The sequence below is a fragment of the Bactrocera tryoni genome, chromosome 3, assembly GCF_016617805.1.
Source record: "Bactrocera tryoni isolate S06 chromosome 3, CSIRO_BtryS06_freeze2, whole genome shotgun sequence".
Classification (NCBI taxonomy): Eukaryota; Metazoa; Arthropoda; class Insecta; order Diptera; family Tephritidae; genus Bactrocera; species Bactrocera tryoni.
The window spans coordinates 29187505-29211161 of record NC_052501.1 but is presented as its reverse complement, the minus strand read 5'-3'; the positions used below and the strand labels follow the sequence as shown (position 1 = coordinate 29211161).

The 23657-nt window shown below is 36.1% G+C and overlaps 2 protein-coding genes across 4 annotated transcripts in view; both read left to right on the top strand.

Moving 5' to 3' along the window:
• Positions 1–12962, top strand: part of LOC120771342 — a 22108-nt gene extending 9146 nt beyond the window's left edge. For all 3 annotated transcript variants that reach the window (XM_040099289.1, XM_040099290.1, XM_040099288.1), the window contains exons 4-19: positions 2025–2141; positions 2326–3187; positions 3252–3361; positions 3422–3504; positions 5365–5483; positions 5551–5695; positions 5760–5949; positions 6014–6150; positions 6204–6281; positions 6345–6484; positions 7901–7976; positions 8052–8204; positions 8267–9885; positions 10039–10140; positions 12475–12578; positions 12666–12962. In XM_040099289.1, the coding sequence (XP_039955223.1) occupies positions 2025–2141; positions 2326–3187; positions 3252–3361; positions 3422–3504; positions 5365–5483; positions 5551–5695; positions 5760–5949; positions 6014–6150; positions 6204–6281; positions 6345–6484; positions 7901–7976; positions 8052–8204; positions 8267–9885; positions 10039–10140; positions 12475–12578; positions 12666–12820 (4190 nt within the window). In that variant the 3' untranslated portion in view covers positions 12821–12962. The remainder of the gene's footprint in view (positions 1–2024; positions 2142–2325; positions 3188–3251; positions 3362–3421; positions 3505–5364; positions 5484–5550; positions 5696–5759; positions 5950–6013; positions 6151–6203; positions 6282–6344; positions 6485–7900; positions 7977–8051; positions 8205–8266; positions 9886–10038; positions 10141–12474; positions 12579–12665) is intronic.
• A 5407-nt stretch (positions 12963–18369) lies between these two features.
• Positions 18370–23657, top strand: part of LOC120771279 — a 36713-nt gene continuing 31425 nt past the window's right edge. Inside the window, exons 1-10 of the mRNA XM_040099205.1 lie at positions 18370–18953; positions 19333–19415; positions 19510–19656; positions 19725–19817; positions 19891–20099; positions 20153–20318; positions 20378–20540; positions 20615–20672; positions 20733–20816; positions 20912–21044. Of these exons, the coding sequence (XP_039955139.1) occupies positions 18747–18953; positions 19333–19415; positions 19510–19656; positions 19725–19817; positions 19891–20099; positions 20153–20318; positions 20378–20540; positions 20615–20672; positions 20733–20816; positions 20912–21044 (1343 nt within the window). The 5' untranslated portion in view covers positions 18370–18746. The remainder of the gene's footprint in view (positions 18954–19332; positions 19416–19509; positions 19657–19724; positions 19818–19890; positions 20100–20152; positions 20319–20377; positions 20541–20614; positions 20673–20732; positions 20817–20911; positions 21045–23657) is intronic.

The following is a 23657-nucleotide window of genomic DNA, read 5'->3' as shown; positions in this document are numbered from 1 at the left end:
ACAGTTCACTATGTTTTTACGACTTCATCAAATGTCACACGAGTTCAGGAGTTTCAATTCTCCCCTTGCAAGTCTCGAATTTGGCAATAACTAATAGCAGTAGTCAACAGGCTTCCACCGAAATGTAATATGCCTGTCAAAAAATGTAGTGTTGAAAATTAGCTGTGGTTGTCATAATTTTATAACACTTGCCAAGAGGGTGGCTCACACATAATGTAAAGAAATATGCCGTTATTCATATCATATCTCTTGAACGGTGTGAGAAAATTCCATCAAAAAAATCCTGTTATAATTCCAGGGTGGTAACTAACCCTATCGTATGAAATCCGACTGTCATGAAACTAGAACCATCACCAACAAAATGTGGAGGGTGTGTTAAAGCATGAGAATGGACATTATTGATACTATGTTGGCGACATAACAGTATTTTCATATATCACCTAGAGGCAAGAGGCCTAGCCGCAGTTTATGTAGAGATTAGAATATTTCGAGAATTTCCACTTATGAGTTAAAAAAATATACTCGATAGATGGCGCTGAAATCAAAATGTAACTGAAGATTTGACTATGTCAATGTCGTCGTCTATCGCGTACAGCTTAGCTTTCCACAAAATACGATATTTACCGTTGTCAATGTGCAAAGGACCATAAATCTTCCGCTGAATCTTTCTCTCGAAAACTCGTAAGGCCGACTCATCAGCTGTTGTCATCGTCCATGTCTCTGCACCATATAGTAATAGGGGAATAATGAGTGACTTATAGAGTTTAGTGCTTGTTCGTCGAGAGAGGACTTTACTTCTCAATTGGCAACGCAGTCCGAAGTGGCACCTGTTGGTAAGAGTTAATAATGGTTCCCGGATAGACAAAATTATCTACGACTTCGAAGTTATGACTATCAACTGTGACGCGGGAAAAAAGTCGCGAGTGCGATGACTGTTTGTTTAATGACAGCAGGTATTTTGTTTTGTCCTCGTCTACCACCAAATTGGTTCGCTTCTTTATCCAGTAGCTGTACACTCTTATAGAATATGGTACCTTCTACATTTAGTTCTGCAGCTCGAATTAATTTCTTCAAGAGTAGGTTAGGTTAGGTTTTCTCCAAGAGTAGATTGAAGAGGTCGCACGATAGGGAGTCCGCCTTGTCTGAAACCTCGTTTAAAATCGAACGGCTCGGAGAGGTCCTTCCTGATCCTGACGCAGGTTTTTGGTATTTCTCAACGTCAGATTACACAGCCATATTAGTTTTGCGGGGATACCAAATTCAAACGCAGCGGCATCAAGGCAGATCCTTTTCGTGCTGATAGTTGTTTATTTTCCAGGCCTAAATCCATACCGATAAGGGCCAATCAGTTTGTTGACAGTGGGCTTTAATCTTTCACACAGTACGTTCGATAAAAACCTTGTATCTGATGTTGAGGAGGCTTATTCCTCGGTAGTTGGCACAGACTGTGGGCTCTCCCTTTTTGTGGATTGGGCAGAGCGCACTTAAATTCCAATCGTCGGACATCTTTTCGTCCGACCATATTCTATAAAGAAGCTGATACTTATGCTCCTTACCAGCTCTGTACCGCCATATTTGAATATCGATTGTGCAATCGGGTACACCATCTCCTGGTGTTATGCTTTCACTGCCTTTCAGCAGGCTGGAAAAGTGTTCCCTACATAATTTTAGTATGCTTTAGGCATCAGTTAGTAGATCACCACAGGGGATTCTGCAAGCGCCTAATCAAGATCTACATTTATTTAATTTTCTTTTCAAAGACTATTTTTAATTACGAGAACCTTTCAAGTTCTGCTCTAAAAAAAAAAACAAATTTGCCATAAATATGACGTTTTCGACCCTCTCTTCAGTTTTTTTTGAAGTCATATAAAGGTAACATTTTGACTAATTAATTTTTATAAGACTGAGGTTTTTGATAACACTGTATTAGAGTTAGGGTCCTGCTCTTTTTAGTTTTAGTTCCTGTCTTTTTTATAGAAGCTTGAAAAAAGACTTATATTTACATATTATTCAAATTCATTTAGGTCACTGTGGTCACACGAGTCCATGCGAACAGTTATGCTACGAAATCCACGATGGAATGTACGAGTGCGATTGCATAGAGGGGTACGAACTGAACAAAAACGGTTACAGCTGTCAAGGTAAGTGGACGTCAAGTCAAATGAAAAACGAAACTAGTCAATATTTTAATTTTCAAGAAGGCTGAAGAAAGTAAGAAACTTTTTTTCCGGTACTCTCTTTTTATTCGAAAATACACTTACTTAATAAACTTTCCTATCCAAACTGAGTTTTTAACTGATATGTTTCACTTTTCATTCGCCTCAGTAATAAATTCCACGAACAGTGCGGATGGTCATTCGAAATCCGATGAGGACGTACTTTATCAAAAGGGCGCTTCGTTTAGCGCTAAGCTTGGTTATGCGCCCTCAACATCATCGATGACTGGTGATACAGCGAATCTGGAGGCTTCAGCGCCCTTTTCGTCGGCATCATTCTCGATGGAGGATGTCGAGGGTGTAGAGGACGATAACTTTTTCTACGATGACGCGAAACGCAACGACCAGCGTACAAAGGTCAATTCAAACGATTATTACATATCATCTGAAGACGTCTATTTCAGTAATGGCGATGAACAAGAGTTAACTAATACTAGCCAAGATGTACCTGAGTTGAAAACTAAACTGACAGAACCGACAACGACACGGAGCGCAATCAATTCCCGCCGCGTTGTAGTAACTGCCACAACTGACGATCCCCTAGAAGCGTCCACAAATAAAAAATCCATACGAATTCATTTGAAAGCGGAACCCAAGCCCACTGCAATGAATAATGGGCCGCACAAGACACGGAATTCAGCTCGCATTCAAAAGGGCACACCGTCAGTAACATCAACAACTACACAAGCAATTAATCATAATGATAATAATAAAAATAAGATAGTGAATACACTGAGCAATGACCTAGACATGGATGAGCCCAACTTTGGTGGTGTCGCCGTCAAGCAGCCTCATATGCGCACATCCAGTCAGAGTCAAAGTACATATCAGGATCAGCACACTGCGGTGGCAGCGGATCTCTACAATAAAAACAATAAAAGCAACAACACAAAAAAGTCAGCTGCAGCAAGCGCGAGCTCCAAATTGAGCAAGCTGAGCACCACGAGAGTAAACAGCTCGTTTTCTATGAAGTAAGTTCTACTAAAACAAAAAAAAAAAACCTCATTGGATTCACTCTATCCATTGTCTCCGCAGTGTTCACGCTTGCGATTTGGATTGTGGCACGGAAGGTGTGTGCGAACGTGTGGACGATGCTAACAAATGCCTTTGTCCCTTTGGAAGAAGTGGTGAGCGGTGCCTGGAAGGTGAGTAGAGTGATATGTTGACCAAAAGGTCACTCTGAAATCAATTGTTTTACATTATAGAAATTAAAATACGCACGCCGAAGTTTTCGAAGCATTCGTGGTTAGCCTTTCCGGCACTGAGAGGTGCTTATAAGCATGTTCAGGTAAGCGGAAAACTCTAATTTGTCATTGCGTCTGGAGATTAGTTAAGTTAGCTCGAGAGACTGAGCTTAAGATTGGTATAATCTTGCCTATAGTCTATGACAAACTCACAGGGGTATGAAGACAAAGAATTAAAGGGTTTTGCAATAAGTGCGCTACAAAACGGTTTGGGATATCAATGAAATTCTTTATTCCTGTGGAAGTACATTCGATGTCATTATGTATGGAACTCGATTTCTTTTGTATGACCCTCACGGGCACGCTTTTATCCAGACAGTGAACCCAATTTTCGACGGATTCCAAGTAAAAATCGGCCGATACTGCTGCAACTTCACGTTCGATATTCGTGCGAAGTTCATCAATCGTCGCTGGTTTGTTAGCATAGATCATAGACTTGACGTAGCCCCATAGGAGCGTAGCGTCTAACGCCGTCAAATCGTACGAACGAAGCGGCCAATTGACTGGGCCATTTCGTGAGATAACACGTTCACCAAACTTGGATTTTCAATAAATCGATTGTGATATTCGCTGTGTGGATTGTGGCGCTGTTCTTTTGGAACCACATATTGTCGAAGTCCATATCATTCATTTCGGGCCAAAAATGTTCGGTTATCATTGAGCGGTTCCCATTCACAGTAACGTGCCGGTCTTGATCATCACAGAAGAAGTACGGCCCAAGGACGTCACCAACCCATAAACAGCATCAAACTGTAATTTTTTCGGGATGCATGGTGACTATTGGAGTATGTGTGGATTGCTGCCTGATCAATAACTATCAATAAATTTTCCACTAGATGCTCTATTGTTGATCTCACGATCATAAATTGGACGCAGCGCTCTTAAAGTTGAGGCCACTGACTCCGAATTTCGGTAAAAAATTTTAATAATTTCGACACGTTGTTGGATCGTACATCTTTCCATGATGTAATAGCAAACCTTACTAAAGAAAAATGAGCGGGAAAAATATGGCGTCGTCTACTTTTGTAGCGTCCCTATTGAAAACCTTTTTATACGTAAATGAATCTGTGACTTATTGCATTTGTGACGAGTCTACAATTTTGCGGCAATTATCGTAGAATTTTTTATTGGAAATTTCTAACCTTCATCCTCTTAAAATTCCAGAGACCTATAAAGGAAGTAAAACTTGGTATCTCAGCTATCAAGCGAGTAAGCTCAGAGAGATCAATGTCCTACGGTCATTACAACTTTTGTTTGGAAAAGTCATTCAAAGAAGCTTTTAGAATATAATTTCAAGTAATTTAGATTTCAAAAGGATTAAAAGACTTCGCAAGCTATAAATATTATGGTCAAAATTTTTTACAGTGAGTTTTTTACCAATAATGCCGACTTTTTGAGAAATTTCTTTGATATTCTATCTAAGTATAACGAACCAGTATTATGAATTAATCTACTCAGATATAAGCCCAGTTAGCCGTTTGATCTTTCAAGACACAACGAGAGGCCTAAAATTACTTTCTTTAAACTTTCAATCAGACTGGTGGATCTTGTTCATATCACGTACTAGACAGTTCTGGATGGATTTTCCTTTCAAAAACTATGTTGATATGGGAAATTGCTTTACAAGGGTTGAAAACGCGAACATGTCATTACCACCGAGAAGATTCTGGGTCGAAGTACCAATCCGTGCTTTCAGCCTGAAATAATTATTCAAAACATAACAATGAGAAAAGGGTCGTAAATCTTCCTATAACCTTATCTCTCCACCCGATAGGGCAAATTCAGTTAAAATTTGTAATGAATCTTAAAAGATAATTCTAAGTAAAGACGATCTTCATCAAAAATGGAATTAGATTCAAGTTTTTTGATATGACAATTAAATAATCAACACTATCTTCTTACAGATACGAGTAGAATTTCGACCAGAGTCATTCGATGGCATAATACTACTTAGCGGTGAGAGAGATGACCTCACCGGAGATTTTATGGCGCTTCTATTGAATAAAGGATTCGTTGAGTTTTGGTATGGGCTCCTTGATTTCAATTCCCAAAGCAAACATTTTATAAACATTTCTATATTCTACAAAAAGGTTTGACTGCGGATCTGGCGTAGGCAGTGTACGGTCACGTGAGACAATATTGTTAAACGAGTGGAACTCGGTGATAATTTATCGTCACCGTTGGGATGCTTGGTTGGTACTAAACCATGGCACCAAAGTTCAGGGTCGCTCTAATGTAAGTTTTGCTCAATGCTATATCTTCGTGAAATATTTATATTATAAATATTACTTTGTTTTAGGGACTCTTTTCTCGCATAACATTCCGTGAACCGGTCTTTCTGGGCGGCACTGGCAACATAACGGGCTTAACAAAGCGTTTACCCGTCAATAATGGTTTTATCGGCTGCATAAGACGCTTTGTGGCGAACGAACACGAGTACAAGTTCGAGGAACATCCATTGGGGGATGTTACCAAGGGTTTTGACATACGTAAGTCTTATTTGGATTTAAGTAAGTGGCAGTGTACTTATTCACATAACGTCTTATTTTGCAGAGGACTGCATAACTGACAAATGCTTCACATACCCTTGTCAACATGGCGGCAAGTGTTTGCCCTCTGATCAGGGTGCTGTTTGCTTATGTCCCATCGGTTTTGTCGGCGATCTTTGCGAAATACGTATGGATCTTCAGGTTAGTTGGCATTTATAATATTATTTCTATTTCTAACGAAATGTGCTCGGCAGGTACCCGCTTTTAATGGTTCGTCCTACCTGCGTTATGCGCCACTCGGCGATAGTGCGTTGATTTGGTTGGAACTGAAGGTTAGTTGTGCATATATCTAAATATTTGCTATATAGAAGAGTACCTTATGTGCTTGTTTTTAGATTATTTTGAAAGCGGAACAACCCGACGGTCTAATATTATATTCGGGCTCGACGAAACATGGTGATTTCATCGCCTTATCGCTGAGCGGTGGTTTTGTTGAGTTCGTTTTTGATCTTGGCAGCGGTCCAGCTATTGTAAGGTATGTATTGATAGTTTATATTTACATATTTATAGTTTTTGTAGTTGGTTAAATATTTATCGGTTACCGTTTACCGGTTGTCTAACCCTTAGAATATACATACGTAGAAATTTTTAGAACAGTATTGCTTTTGAATTAAAGATAAGAACTTGTCGCTATATTTATGAATATAGGGTTCTATTAGTGTCAGCTGTGTATGGCTTAGTTCAGACCCTCGTAAATCTAAAACACAACTAATTGTATTTTTGATATGAAAAATCCCATTAAAAGCAAACAAATAAGTCTATACATGTTGAGACATTTCTTATAAAGGGTAAGATTAGGGATTTTTTTGTTGTACCGGTGTAAAACACCGGTACTGTTAGCGAGTTGACAGTTTTTGATGGAATAGAAATCAGAAGTCGTTTCGCTTACGCAACATCTATTGCTCTGGAAACGAGGTATGTTAGAGGTCGGAATATTCATTCAACTTTGCGTATGAAGGTTATTCTAAGAAAGCTTCTCAATAAGATATTATCATACCTTCACATCAGGGCTTTTAATTGTATGTGCAATCTACAATCTGGAGAACTGTACTCAAGAGTTAAAGCCGCTCTAATACCTAGTGAATAGTTTTATTTGGTTATTTATATTCACCACGTGGTGGTTTAACGTTAAAACTTAACTTTTAATGATACAGATAATGAGCTGTATGAAACTGGTATATATTTTTTAGATATAAATAACCATGGTATGTTTGAAGAAAATGTTAGGTGATTCTTAATTAGGCAGATACCAAAAAGGACTATTCACCACAAGGTGTATTTATATAAAAAAAAATATTCACCACGTAGTGAATTTACGTAAAAAATCGACATTTCACTGCTATGGTGAGCTGTATGAGCTGTATGAAACTGGTGAATATTTTTTAGATTTGAAAATCACCCGTGGAGTATTTGAAGAAAACGTTAGGTGATTCTTAATTTAGTAGATATCAAAAATGACTATTCACCACATGGTGTATTTATAAAAAAAAATCTGCATTCCAATGTTATGGATAAAGAACTGTATGAAACTGGCGACTATTTTTTTTGACCAGTGGTGTATTTGGAAATAAATTAGGAGATTTTTATAAATAGTTTTGGTGTCATTGAAGATGTTCTTTTCCGGTATTTGTTCTACTGGCCGGTATATATAGGCCTATTGGTCTTTGGTAATGACAGATGGAGGTTCAGTTCAATTCAATTTATGCTGAAGTATACGCCATACAGGACGGCAACTCCTTTAGGCGAACTTTAAGAGCGACTTGATGTCTCACTTTGATACTTCAACTAGACCCTTGAACTGGGAAGCACCTAAATATTAGTTCTTTAAATATATGTTTTAAAATATTTTTAGATATTTCTGTATAATTTATTTGTATATTTCTACCAACAGGAGTGAGTACCCTTTGAGCATTGGACAATGGCATACAGTAAAAGTGTCACGTACAGCAAGACTAGCGGTTCTAAAGGTATATAAAATAATGAAAAAATAATATTTAAAAGGCGAATATTGAATTACCGTTATTTCAATATATTTTCAACAGATCGATACATATCCGGAAGTAATGACAATCTCCTCAAATGGTTTCTGGCATCTCTCACTGCCTGAAAATATCTTTTTGGGCGGTGTGAATCACGAAGATAAACTACCGTTGGATCTGAAATCGAAACCGTTCTTCGTGGGTTGCATACAAAAGGTAGAAATCAATTTCTGAGTAGGCAATATTTTTGAAATTATATAAACACAATTATATTTCAGATCGATATCAATGGGCACTCACTGGCGATTATTTCGGAAGCTTTAGGTGGTACAAATATCGGCAATTGTCCGCACGCTTGCGTGGCTAGGCCGTGTGGCCCACTTGCCGAATGCATACCACAAATGGAGAGTTATGAATGCCGTTGCAATGCATTCAGCACTCAATGCAATAAGGCAGCCGAGGTACCACTAGAGGAATTACAAAAGAATAAAGCGAAGAAGAAGGAAAATAAAGAAAAACCTAAAATTTACAGTAAACATACGGCACATTTACCTAAGCATACGAAGGCGGGTGGACACTCCAAATTGCATATGAGTAAAGTGCCTTCTAAGGGTATAAAAGCACCCAAAACCCACCACACCACAGTCAGTCCCACAACGGAGCGAACCACCACTTCAAGCCACAAACGCATGGAACACGGCAGCCGGCGTAGGCAGTCTTGGGAACCGGTGGAGGAAGATGTGGTCGAGAAGGCAGATGATGATATCATATATCGAGATACGCGGCATCTAGATGAAGAAAGCTACTACAATGAAGAACCGTTACCAAGAAAACATAAGAAAGAAAAGCGTAAAGAAAAACACACAACTAAAGAAAGTGAAGTGTGGTCAACGAAACGCCGTGATAGTTCCAAGGTGCGCGGCAAAGATGATCACCAACACAAAAACGTCTACGATTTTAAACTAAGCCGATTGCCGACACACTACGAAAGTTTCCAAACGAATCCGGAAATCGACATACTGACATTCGACGAGAATGTCGAAGTGGAAATTGGTGTAGACCCAGACAAGGATTACGAGCAGAAGCCGGATGTTAAACAGAAAAATGTTAACGATAACAAAAACGACATTGGATCGACGCGGGATGTTTTCAAGCAAGATGATCTCGATAGCATACCGTCGGCGTGGAAAAATGATATGTACGAAGATGATCGGCGGCATGCGCACGATGCCATGAACGAAGAAACCAAATCCGAACCGTTTTTTGTGGACGACATACTGTTCGACAGCAAAAGCGACGGCACTGACGATTATCATCGCAAGGAGTTGGTACAGGATATGCGACGCATACTCGCCAATGGCCCCGAGAATACATCTAATAATAAAGAGCTAAAGCTGGTCGTAGATGAGTACGATTACGAAAGTGACGATATTAGTCAAGAAGATCCAACGAAATTCAATATAGATGAGAAAAATAGTTTTAACGACACTTTTAGCATGTCGTCGGAACTCGATGCTGAGTTTAATGAAATGAATGATGATATTCTCGAAGCGGTGCAGACAGTCGTTACGGAAAAGGCGACTACAGTTAAACAAAACAAACCGTCCCCCACCATTGACACCCAAACGGATTGGAGTTTATTGAAGAAAATGCAATTGCCGGCGGATCATCAGAGCCAATTTGTTGGCGTACGCAAGAATTTCGGCGCTTGCTTTGCTGGCGAGGACAGTTACTTTCATTACAACGACGCCGAGACGATGAGTCAGGTTATAAGCTACAATATAGACTTGAATTTACGCATTAAGACGCACTCACCGAATGGCGTTATTTTGTGGACTGGACGACAAGGCACGACGGAGGAAAATGCTGACTTTCTATCTTTGGGTATCGAAAATGGGTATGTCACTAAATTTAATCGAGACCTAATGAAGCCAGAATTATTGAGTTGAAGATTTATTAAAAATTTTGAGTGATTTTGCCTCTGCGTTAAATATTATAGTTATCTTTTCTATATAAAAACTTGAACCTTTTATTTCCTGTAAACTTCTAGTTATCTACATTTTCGCTATGATTTGGGTTCCGGAGAGGTCGATATAAAATTCAACACGAGCCGCGTGAGCGACGGTCTTTGGCATCGGGTCCGTGCATTCAGGTAAGTCAAATGTGTTGGATGTGATTGGATAGGACTAGTTGTATTGTGTTGTTGGTAACTAAGAAAACGGCGATGTCGAATTATCCCAACAGGAGTATACCCCAATGATCTTGACATATATCTTTCTATCCGCCTACCAAACTCAGCTAGTGTCTTCTAAGCGGAAGTAGTAGGTATAGAGAAGGCTTATCAAGTTCTATTGAATAACTAACGGAGGTTACAGCAAGCAACAAGATACACGGACAGCCAGGCAGCATTACTGGTCTTGTCGATGGCACAGATTAATTTTAACGTAGTTAACAACTGCAGGAAGGCTTTATGCTGACTGACAGATGAACTCCAATCGTCCAAAATTTGGGTTCCCGGTCACAGAAACGTTTTCGAAAACGAAAAGGCAGAATTGGCAAAGCTTTGAGTCTTTTTAGACGAATCCGAGGCGGAGTCATGGCCGCTGGAAACGATCAAAAGAGTTGAATAAATAGCTCAAAATAGATGGATCTCAATACTCAATAGAAACAAAGACCTATTATTTAGACTATTTAGGCCCAGGAATAGTGCTATATATACTATATGGACTTACAGCTAAAAAAATGGCCTGCCTTATATCAATATTTTCCCTAGCAATTTCTTTTGGAAGGTGATTGCTGAGTTCGGTAAACGAAAAATTTAAGTCGACTTATCGATTGATAGCCACAGATTAGGCACGCTATGCTTTTGCTTGGGATTTCACTTTCTTCCTCCCTTTTTCCGTCGCTCAGCTTATGCTCTATAAGCGGTGGATTCAGATCTAAATAGCTGACTCTATGTCGAGTTTATTTATAAAATTGTTCGAAGTACTTCTTACTGCAGTATTTTGAACTTCCTACTATTAAGATAACAGTAGATATTAGTAAGCATGAATTTCGATAACGATACAGGCCTCGAACTCCCTGGTCATGTAATTCAGAACGAAGTTGCGAAAGGTTTACTCCAAATTATCAGGAAAACTCGAGCTTTTCGTCTGCAATGGTTGGTGGTTGAGTTCAAATACGCCATTCACTCAGATGGAGTCGATAAAGGTATTGATGGCTGCACTGGGCGGTTAGTGCGTCTCTAATTTTTTTGCGTTCGTAGTCTAGTCGGCGTACTGTTTGATATAGTCCACGTAATCAAAGAAAGACCTCTTGATGTCCAAGGAAGCTGCTCCGCCTTAAGTTCGCGACTGCGAAAACATGCCGGCAGAAACTGCTTGGAGAGGAGTTCATTATGCTCCTTCACCAGAAGTGTGCGAACTCGTGCTGTGTAAATGTTCGAGCGGAGACATTAAGAAGCATCCTGTAATTGTTTGGAGTACAGTATTTTGACACATCTAAAGCTTCTTCTTCTGCGTTTCACTATATCCAAGCTCACTAATTTGGCAATAATCACGCTCGTCAGGCAAGTGTTAGAGAGATGGTAAGAGGACTCGACATCTCTCGCGCGTCTGTTCGAATAAATTTGGTGGATATTTTGGGTTTTAAACGGGTCTTGCTTAACTCGTACCGATAAAGCTGAATTTTTTCCAAAAATAGTACTGTAAACAGGTATTTTTGGACATGCTTGATCGTGCAAATTCAGATTCCACATTCATGGAGAGCATTATAGTTGCCGATGAGACATGGTTTTATGAGTTTGGCATGCAAAAAAGTCAATAATCATCAGAATGGAGGACAGACAAACTAGCCGAAACCAAAAACACCACGCCAAAGCCGCTCAAAAATGATGATCTCATTGTTTTTTCGATATTCGTGGTTTGGTGCATAATGAATTTGTTCCGAAGGGACATACGGTCAATAAGCAGTTCTATTTGACGGTATTGACGCGTTTGCGTGAGAACATCCTTTGAAAACGGCCGGAATTGTGGAAGAACAATTCATAGATTTTACACGATGATAATGAACCATCGCATTGAGCCACGATTGTGACCGAATTTTAAGCCAAAAACGCCATGAATACCATCAATCAACCACCGTATTCATCAGATTTGGCTTAGGGTGTTTTTTTTTCTCGTTCCGCAAACTGAAATTGCCGCTCCGTGGAACCTTTTTTCAGTCGATCGAAGATATAAAACAAAATTCGCTGAAAGCCATCTCAAAAGTACCTACTCAAAGTGTTTCAAAGACTTCGAAAAATCGTTTGCATAAGTGTATTATGTACATCTGGTTTGGATTACTTTGAAGACGACTGAATAAATATTGATGAATAATTAAATATTTTTATTCACAATTTCCGGATAATTTTCTGTACCATTTTATACGTATGACAATAATAATAGCTATACATATCAAGTATTTGTTGTTCTTTCATCTTCAACAGAGACTCACAGGCTGGCTACTTGGAGATAGATGGCAGAAAAACAACAACACAATATTCGCCTGGCAAATTAAAACAATTGAATACAGACACCGGACTCTATGTCGGTGAGTGGCTCGAGAGAAATTCATTTGCTTGCGAATTTTTTAAGTGATTTATATTCTTATACATATGTTTATTAATTTTTCTTACAGGTGGCATGCCCAATGCGATTTACTTCACACGACGAAAATATGCGAATGGCATTGTCGGCTGCATTTCGGAGATCGTGTTGGCTGGCGAATTGAAATTGAATTTCGATCCTAATACGCTGGGGACAGCACACAATGTCGAAACGGGATTACTTTGAAATACCGTTATAAAAACGTATCAACAACCGTCAATACTACTGACACTAGTTTAATAGTCCGTTTGGTTTGTTCGAGCAGTGAGTACTTTTTCGGTTTGTACAAAGAGATGATTTTACACTCAAACAACAAAAAAAAAAAAAACGAAAAAACAAAAAGAGGAAAGAATTAAAACTAAATTAGTTAAACTTAGAAGGTAGCTAATATGTATACATGTATACTATAAATATATACACAAAAACACACATACACGCTGACACAAATTTGCAACTGCAAAAATTGCGCATACATAACGTACATACACACACAAACATATGTACATGCATAATAGGTCTATATACACACGTACATATATACAACTATATATAAATATACATATATATTTTAAATAATGCTTCAACTAAGCCTGTGACTGTCAATATTTAAACAAAAAACTTAAGAAAATTAAAAAAAAAACTATTACAACAAAAATGTATGCAAAACAGCACACAAAATATTATAGTAACACATACAAACAAAAATAAAAAAATTAAAAAGCAAAAATAATAACAAAAAATAATAAATAAAAATAAATGAAAAAATTAAATTTAAAAAAATTACAACAAAATAAAAAAAATATACATAAGTAATACTAATGAAAACGCGCGTAATGAACTTAAGAAGGCTAATTTGCATCGCATTTTTCTACATAAAAAAGCATATTTAATAAGAAGACATATTGAAAACCAAAAACTGAGAAAGTAGGGTTAGTTGTACTAAATGTTTAACTTGAATTCTCACCAATTCTGCAAGACACGTAAACGTAAGCAAAAACCAACGGAAATCGGATGTTGAAAAGAGCTGTCTGCGGTGTGAACGGCGCCTAATAAATTAAAAAATATAAAAATGCATACATACAGACAACGCACATATATACATACATAATTGTATGTGTGTGCGTCTGTGTGCATACTTGCATAACTATATACTATTTGTAAGCATAAAAATACTGTAGTGTAGATATTGGTGTAAACACAAATACTCAGCTATCACACACACACACACACACAAATGCATACATATGAACGTCTGCTGCAGAAGTAACGATAATTTATTTGGTGTTGTAGTGGTAATTGTAAGTTAACTTTAAAGTCACAAAACTATATATGAAACGGCAGATGTGCAGCTACGATATCATTTATGTTTAAGAGCTGGAGTATAGAAACGAAAAAATATATATTAAAAAAACTAAAAAAAAAACAAAAAAAAGATTAAAAATATATAAGATGAAAAATAACTAAGCAAAATGCAAAACACTTTTTATAGCGAAATTTTGAAAATTTTTAAATTGTATTAACACAAACAACAAAAACAAAGACGTATAATATAACATTTGCATAAGCAAAATATGTATTTAACGATAAAAAACACAACAACAGCAACAACAATTAGTGCGAAACTTACACGCTTTACATGAATATATGTGAATGTACTATTTAGGTTATGTCTCACATATGTATGCTAACAGCCACTAGCTAAATAACACAAGCCAAGTGTAAGCAAGCGTTTTCAAAAACAAAAAAATGTATACATACATAGATACAGATATAAATAAAAAAAAATCACACACACACATGTATACACATACAAAATAGTAAATATGTACATACATACATACAGCCATGCATAAATACATACAAACAAGAAATTTATAGCCCTCTTACATTTATTTCTACCGCAAATATAACAGCTAATTTACTATATTTGGTTTTGAATTTTTTAAACAAATTTTTTTTATCTATTATTTTCACTGAGTTACGGTAACAAATACTAAGCAGAAAATTTTCATAAATTCGTTTTTTTATTAGTGTGTGCATTTTTAAAAAAATTTTTTATAACCTAAAAAAATGAAATGTGTGATTTTCTTACAAATTATTAATATTTTAATTTAAACTATCAAACATGAACGTTTTCAAAAGTTCATATTTCAATGTGCTTGCTTTTTAGGGTGTAATTATTTTTGAAAATTTTTTTCATAACCTAAAACACATATTAGGCAAATAGTATGTGTTATTTCGTTACAAGCTATTAATATTTAAAATTAAAATACCAGGAATAAAATTTTCAAAAATTCGTATTTTCAATGTGCTTGTTCATTAGGGTGTGTATTTTTTTGCAATTTTTTATAACCTAAAAAACTGGTTAGGCACATAATATGTTTGATTTCGTTACAAATTATTAATATTTTAAATTAAAAATACATATGTATAATAAAATTTTGGTAAAAAACTTATTAAAAAAAATAATGGTTATAAAAAATTAAAAAATATTGTCAAATTATGAATATCTTCCACTAAAAATACATATAACATATATTTAAAAAAAGATTTTCTTATAAATTTAAAACTTTTTTATAATTTTAAACATTTTTTTTAAGAATGTTTGTTATGATAAACTTTTTTCATTTATTAAGAACATTCTTAACAAAAAAACATATAATGGCATAAATATGGCGAATACATATGTATGTACATACATGGCCTCCTACATATTATGTAAAAATATATAGCAGTTGTTTAAAAATTCAAGTGTTGTGATATTTTTACTCATCGGCCTAAAGAAATTATATAATTTTCGCCACAAATCGAGTTAAACTCAAAAAATCAAAGAAATGCTGTTCCCTTTTCTTTGCTTTTCGAATTTATTAATTTTTATTTTTTATATCGCTTAAAATATTACAAGTGCAATTATGCAGATTAAAAAAAATAAAATAAAATTAGAGATGATTACTTTATTCTCAAAGACAGCACATTTAAAAACTTAATTCCAATCAATATTTCCATTCAATGCCGTAGACATAATATTTCTTTTCAGTTTTTTGTGCTAACATTTTTTAGGTTAGGAGGAAAAATTGCTACAAATTTTGTCGAAATACACACCCTTATTTATATTTATAGTACATATTTATCATAGTAATGTTTCTCATATTCTGAGCATATTTTGATTTGATTTATCAAGTTAATAAGTCTCTATTCCCAAAAAAGTGTGAAATCTAAAAGGCTCTCTTGTCAAAGGAATCACTATTTCTCTCACCAGTCCGTTTAGAAATGAAGTTTAAATAAGTTCTTTTACATTTATATAATATCAATTCCATCCTGATTATTATTATAATACAAAAATTATTGATTTATCAAGCTGCCCTCACTGTACTACATATCCCAAGTCAATTACGTGAATTTGTCAATTAACCACACATCAATTAATTCTTCACGTTTATCTATTAAATTTTAAATATGCAACGAATTAAGATCTAAAACTATTTCATTAAAATTTTAAATTAATGTTTTTACCACTCATAAGGATTTCATTTATACTTCGTATGATTACGTAAATATCCGTCCCAGAGAGAAATAATGGACTAATAATTGGAGAGTAAAATTGTTGTTTTTATAATTTTTTCGACAATTCCTACATTAATATGAGGGCAATTTGATAAAACTTTGATTATTTACATATAAGGCACTTTTTACGGTAAAAAAATAACGTATAACATAGTATAATATTATTTTTGAAAATTTTTGAAAACAAATTATTGGTTATCGCTGCCCTCTAACTTAACGCACCAGTAAAGAAGTTTGAAAATAAAAACCAACGCGCAGCGATAAAAAAAAGCGTATATCACCTGGATTTATGTTAATACTTTGTTTTTTTTTGTTGGAAAAAATAATGCTGGAAGCACTCATAAAATTCACTTTTCACTTTCAACACATTTTACGACGTTATTTCTTTCAATTGTATTACGTTTATTAGTATTTTTCTTTAAAATTCCACTTAGTAAAGCAGTCACTGACCTATTGCACCAATTTTCGTAAGATTAAAAACAATTTTTTTACCAGACCTGTAACACCATGCCGCGCCAATATGATTAAGGCACCAAACACATAATTTTTTAAATACAATTTTTACTAAAAATATAGTTTTTAAATATTTCAACGAAACCCTATAACCCTAAGGAGCTATGATTTGTAGACGTTAATAAATATTTGTAATTTCACCACACAATGTATTTTTAAAGATATTTTATCGACACATTTTTGTTCTAAAACACAACTAAAAAGCTTTACTGTCCATGTAACTAATTGATTTATCAAAAAATTATCGCAATAATATTTAACAAAAAACGCAAACAATATGTGCAAAACAATCTAGTAGCAAAAATGCGTATTTATTGATTGTATACACCGAATGAAGCAAACAAATAAATACAGATAAATGAATTGATGCCTATAAATGTTTTTTGTTTGAATATACATAATTCTCTGAGGGATGGGGGCGTAAATACAGACCAATAATAGTAGTCTCTACACAGGTCAGGTCTATGGAAACGAGCCGTTTGTTGGGTAACTTCAGATCACTTCAATGAATTCAGCAAAGTAATCGTTATAACATACTTATATACATAACATAAGAATATAAATTTAAAATCTGTAATTTAATTTTAATTTTTCAGTGATCAAGCACTAATACCATTCCTATATTGATATTCCTGTACTTGCTCTGCCGTCTTTCAGTCACACATACATATGTATGTACATATGTAGTTCGAAATAAATAAATAAAAATTAATTTCAATATTCTTACTTTCCAAATAAAATTTGCTAAAATTACACTTACTGCGCTCTTTCCGCTACTGAAACTCGCTTGTGCATATACATGACCTTGAAGACTTGAAGCGAGGTGCTCTTAACATCCATATATTAGCAAAGTGGCAGGTGCCGTCGTTTCCGATTTCAAACCTTCCGAAGATAGCAGCTTTTCATAACCGGGGATTACAACAACTTAGGAACTATACAATTTAGCATTTTGGACTATTTATTACACATTTAATCCATATTTTCGCAATCGTAAAGAAAGCACTTCTAATCATAAATCTGTCAAAATTAATTTAAATACAAAATGGCTGATCAGCGGCTGCCTGGCTTGTGAACCAATATGCATAACTAAAATGAGTTAAGGTGATTTCAAGTGTGAACAGAGTCGTGCATTAATATAAGCCTCACATCCTCCATACGATAGCTGAGTATCTGTAAAAAGCTGAACACAGTTTTAATATCCTCAATCAACTTTTAACATCCGGGTATTAGAATCAGACACAATTTTCCGGCGTACTTTCAAAAGTTACAAGTCATGCAAACGATTTAAACTTGAAAGCGTATAGGAAATTCACAATAGCACTCGGAAATACGGCACCTCTTCAGGTTATGAAGCGAGGTGCTGCTATCGTTTCGTGGTTTGAAGCTTGGGAGAATTCCAGGTTACAAATTATGGTAAATTATAGTAACCGCAGAAGAGAAATGTTTGTTATAATTAATTTTAACATTATATATAAAGTTTCGCAAATACTTTATGTATTACACAGATTCGCTGCCAACAAAGCTAATAATAGAATAAAAACTGAAATATATTTAGGTATACATAATTTGCTCAAACTCGCACCTATATTTATGGCAAACTTTTGATTTGCGCAAGCTTTATATAGTTTATCCGTGCTCATTGTGAATGATTGATAGAATAAGAAGTGTATATCGAGTTGAAAACTGTGCATGATTTATATTGCCTAACTGCAAAGTTTTAATAAAAAACAGCAAAATTCATTAAGTTTCACGAACTTTTTTTTCGTAAAATGCCACCAAAGCTGGTGTGGCAAATCTGTGTTGAAAAATTTTTGCTCGATGTATAGACAAGTCAGCTGTTTGGGCCCACAAATCAGCCGCTGCAAGTCTGCAACCAATTATATTTTTCAAGCAGCTTAGAACCACTATTGTTATTAACAAAGATAAATATTTAATACGTATTGCAAAACTTTGGCGATTGCTTAAAATCGGCGGCAGTGACTTATAAGGTCTTACGTCTCGTTGTCCGTAAAATTTTACAGTTGAGTTTTATACGATGGCAGACAACGCAGATAACAGAGGTGATACACCTGCCCAACCACCCTCGGCTCCCCCACAACCACAACAACAACCGCAGCCACCGCCACAGCCGGGCGTAAATAATCCCAATATCAATAGGAATGTGCCAAACTTTGCTAATGTTTGGAATGTGGATCTAGCAGCGAATCCATTCAATTTCAATAACCGGAATCGTGGCGGACAAGTGAGTACTTTTTTCTTGAATGTGCATAAATATTGATCAATTTAAGTGAAGGGCGTTAATTATTTGTAACAAGTGAGAACAATATCGTTCTAGACTGCTAAGTTTCAATTATCTCACACCCTTAAATTTTATAAAGCAGTAAGCGCGTTTAGGACCAAAACAAGTTGTGAAAAATTACCAATCATTATGATTTCCTAATATGTAAATGCAGATTTATATACATATATGTATGTATGTTTGTGTGTGCAGTTAAACGTTTTTTGAACTGAAAAATAGTTATCATTTAATTACATAAATTTGTAAAATCTTTTAAAATATTTATAAATGATTTCGTGATTTCGTTATATGAAACTAATTTTATCGTATTTATTGTTTTCAGAATAACCTGATGAATGTACGCGATCGCCTCTTTCACGCCATTTATTTCAAGATTGCTCTTATGTATGCGCAAATATTTCCCAAGTAAGTGTGCAGAAACTACGCTACTTTTGCTTACAGCTTGCTTTGCTAATTATATTTGTTAATTATTAATATATTCACATTCTTTATCACTAAGGCCTCTCCAACGAGTTTTGGAATATTTCATATTGCTCAAGGCATTGTTATTCTTCTTCGCCTTGGTTTATATACACTTGGCATTTATCAAGAATCCCGCTACATGTTTGCAAAATGTCAAAGATTGGCCACGCGATGGAGTGCTGAGGTATGCAGCATTATGAATAGTTTGCTTATTATCATTAATATATTTATAAATATTTTATCTTTGTTTAGAGTTGAAGTTATACCGAATTTGGAGAAGCAGCGTGATTTGTTGTCGAAGACAAAAGCCAACGAGCAGTTAATACGTTACTTGCAAAATTATTAGTAAGCAAAATTTATACCACATACTTTACTCGTTACAATACTTAACTAATTTGGTTTCCTCTCTGTACGCTAGTCATTATGGCATTGGTCCTCAAACTAAAGTCAATCATGATCGCCTAAAGCAATATGAACGCACATTGACACGTTCCGGTTATCAATTGCGGCCCACATTCACCTATTCAAATGAAACATTAATATATTATTTCAAAACGGAAGCCATAACTGGGCAGACTGTTGAAAACAAGGCCACCGAGCAGTTGGAAAAGTCCGATAATGACGATGGTAAACGTTCTTAACGTGGCTAATTTTATAAAATGTAATAAGTAAGCTTTCAGATGAACAGTATATTGTGGAATATTCATTAGAGTATGGGCATTTACGCCTTTCATCAGCGACACGTAAACGTCTGAAGATCCCCGTACGTGTAGTGCAATTGGATCCGATGACTGATAAATGTTTTGGTGATAAATTTAGCAAATTTTTGCTCAAACAGCTGTTGGGGTGAGTGTTCCAAAGTAATTTTCTTTTAATATTTTACTAAATATTTCATATTATTATAGTTATGATGACCTGCTAATGTCCTCGGTGCGTGTGATTGCTGAAAAGGAAGATAATAAAGGTTATTTGCGTAATGTCATAACCGGTGAGCATTATCGTTTCGTGTCAATGTGGTGGGCAGCATGGAGTTCGTATCTAACGGCATTCTTTGTAATGGTGCTTTTTGTAAGTGAAATACCAAGCTTGTGTGCCATGCTTAATATAACGAAACTTTACCATTTTTTTCTCTTCATTTGCAGACATTTTCTATTTCTATGCTTTTACGCTTCTCGCATCATCAAATATTCGTTTTTATTGGTAAGTTGTTTGCTCTAGCCGCCATACGTTGGTTTTGCAGTTACGCTTTTACATTTACAGTTGATCTTTTACAAATGCTGGAATTCAATGTAACCGCGCGTTTTCCCATCGCTCCACTGCTAACTGTAATTTTAGCACTCGTTGGTAAGCAACCGCACTAAAGTCAGCTTTATTTGTTATTTTTATCTTATACTTATAGAATATATTACTTATTGCTGCTTCTTCTTCTCTTCTTTAAGGCATGGAATCCATAATGTCTGAGTTCTTTAACGATACAACAACTGCATTCTATATAATATTGATTGTTTGGGTGGCGGATCAGTACGATGCCATATGCTGCCATACGAGCATCACCAAACGCCATTGGTTAAGGTGAGCGCACTGGCAATTATTTATATTATATATTTAGATATTGATTATGGTATAACGCTCAATATTGAGTTATCGCTTATATTTTAATTTGAAACGCCAATTGAATTAACTTAGTCACCGTATCGACTCAGTTTGTTCTTTGGAAATCACTATAAGAGCGCAAGTTGTTTCTGTTGCTGCTATTTGGAGGGTATAAAACGAATCCTAAGCATATTTCGTGAATGCTGCCGAGTGGAAAGTTCTCGACAGCATATAAGTTTTGTGTACTTAGACCGACCCTCGTCTCGGGTGTGGTCGTGGTTTCCATCAAAAGAATACTTGGTCCAGAATACTATGGGGGTAATGTGCTACTCTTTATATTCTGAACAGGGTTCATTAAGTTTTCCACGACATTTGTAAAAGAATGATGAGCTCACTCGATTTAGAAATGTCCGCTTCTCCATCAGCCAAACTGCTTTCGAAGCCGTCGAAACAGCTCGTTTCCTGAGCCTACCACAGCAGACGAAGAGCACCTGCTGGTAGCGGAACCGCCTCCTAGCGGGATCAAAAAGTCCTTCCTCAACTACGCGGCCCACATATGTAAAACAATATGCCGACCTGACTTCGGACGCAACAAGCTACAGACATGCACTAACCGCCACTCATAGTGGAGCCATTAAAACCTTAACCGACTCCCTTTGAGTGAATGACGTACTTGAAGTCAAACCACCACCCATTGTAGACGAAGACCTCGAGTTGCCGCCAGTATCGAGAGTGACCCTTGCGCAGCTTAGTACTGGGTACTATATCAGGTTAGACTCCTACTTATCCAGAATCGACACTGACATATCAAAGGAGTCCCCGCATAACACTAACCAGCTCTTTGCATGCCTTGCTAACCCCACATATCTGACACCCCTCTCCCTATGGTCGACCCCGTCGAAACAGCACGTTTCCTGGGCACTTTTCGATGACAAGTTATCTAATCCTTATCCTCCTAACGGGAACTAGCTAACCATTACAACAACAACAGTACGAGAGAATCTAGAGTGACCCTTGTGCAATTTTGTGCTGGCTATTGTTGGTTAAACCCCTACCTATTCGGAATTGACCGTTAGAACAACCACAACAACACCTTACCGCCGTCTTTGTAATTAAAATGAACTCGTATTTTTATGCGAACAAAAGTTGTCAACCCTGCTACATTCCCCAAATTATTTGAAGAATTTTTTCTGCCGCGACAACAACAGCAACAACGGAGGTGACCGTTCCCACGACAGTCGAGTCTAAATAACCGGAACGGTACCTGGATTTTTATTTGGCTGAGGACTGTCTACTCGGCACCATTCCTCGAAATCACTTAAGAAATGTTTTTTTGGCACTAGAGCAACAACAACAACAATAACAACCGAAGTGATTAATTTTATATCTGTCAAGATTTTTTACTACACCCAAAATCACAAAATATATATATACATATATGTGACCTGGTCTACGGAAAGGGGGCTTAGGTGTCAAAAAAAGGAGAATAATTAATGAGATAACGAGAAACTGACGAAACGAGTTGTTTATTTTTAACAGCTGTTTCCCAGAAAACTAGTTTTCGCACGTTAGCTCCCTTTTCGTATACCAGGTCACATATATAGAATAAATTGAGGTTTGTACTGCGACCTGAGGTCCATTGTGACCTCCCCATATTCTACGCACCCATTAAGTTCCAGTACTCTAATGAATTCCGGTATCCTGCTGGGTACCAAAAACCATAGTGCGATTTGTAAATTTGTATTTTCTTAATTTTGACTTTTGTCAGCCGTCGGCCAAAGCGTCAACCGATACTTAATAAAAATAATGACTTTCATTCGCCTGACAGTCGGGTCTAAGCAAGCGGAACGGATCCGGATTTTTGTCCTGCCAAAGACTGTGAACTCCGTACCATGCCTTGAAATTACTTCAGAAATGTTTTCTGCCGCACCAACAACAACAAACCTAACGACTACAATATTCTTTTTGCAAATAAAGTGTTATGAGCCTTCATGTTTGGTGGAATTGATTACTAAAAATATAATCTTAAGTGTTTCTTTTCTTAGGTAGTTATTATCGACATTAACTATATACACATATCTATTGCATACATATGTGTGTATATGTATGTGTATATTTCGCATACTTTATTCCGTAAAGTAATGACATGTGATATTGCTGCGGTAATTTGATAGGGGTGGCAAAGTCAGAAACCATAATCTCAAGTGGGATGAACCAATATTATACTTAAGCATGTATATGTATGTGTATTTATTTATTTATGTATGTATGCACGTGTGCCGGTGTGAATAAATTGCTTGCGCCCATAATCTAACCCTTTTCCAGCAATCGACAGCTGTAGTTATTGCTAAATATTTGGCCAACGATCTGTCATTACATGCCTTCTTACACCCCTTTTCGCCATGGCATTTTCCGCATTCTTTTCGAAACCGGAATTTAAATATTTTTAACTGTTGAACTCTGATTTTAAAATACTCTTCGTTACTATTTTGCATTGCTGATGCTTTTATGCTATTTATAAAATATTTTATAATGTTTTTGTTGCTATAATCGATTACTACATACACACATACACTTGCGTTTTCTTGTACC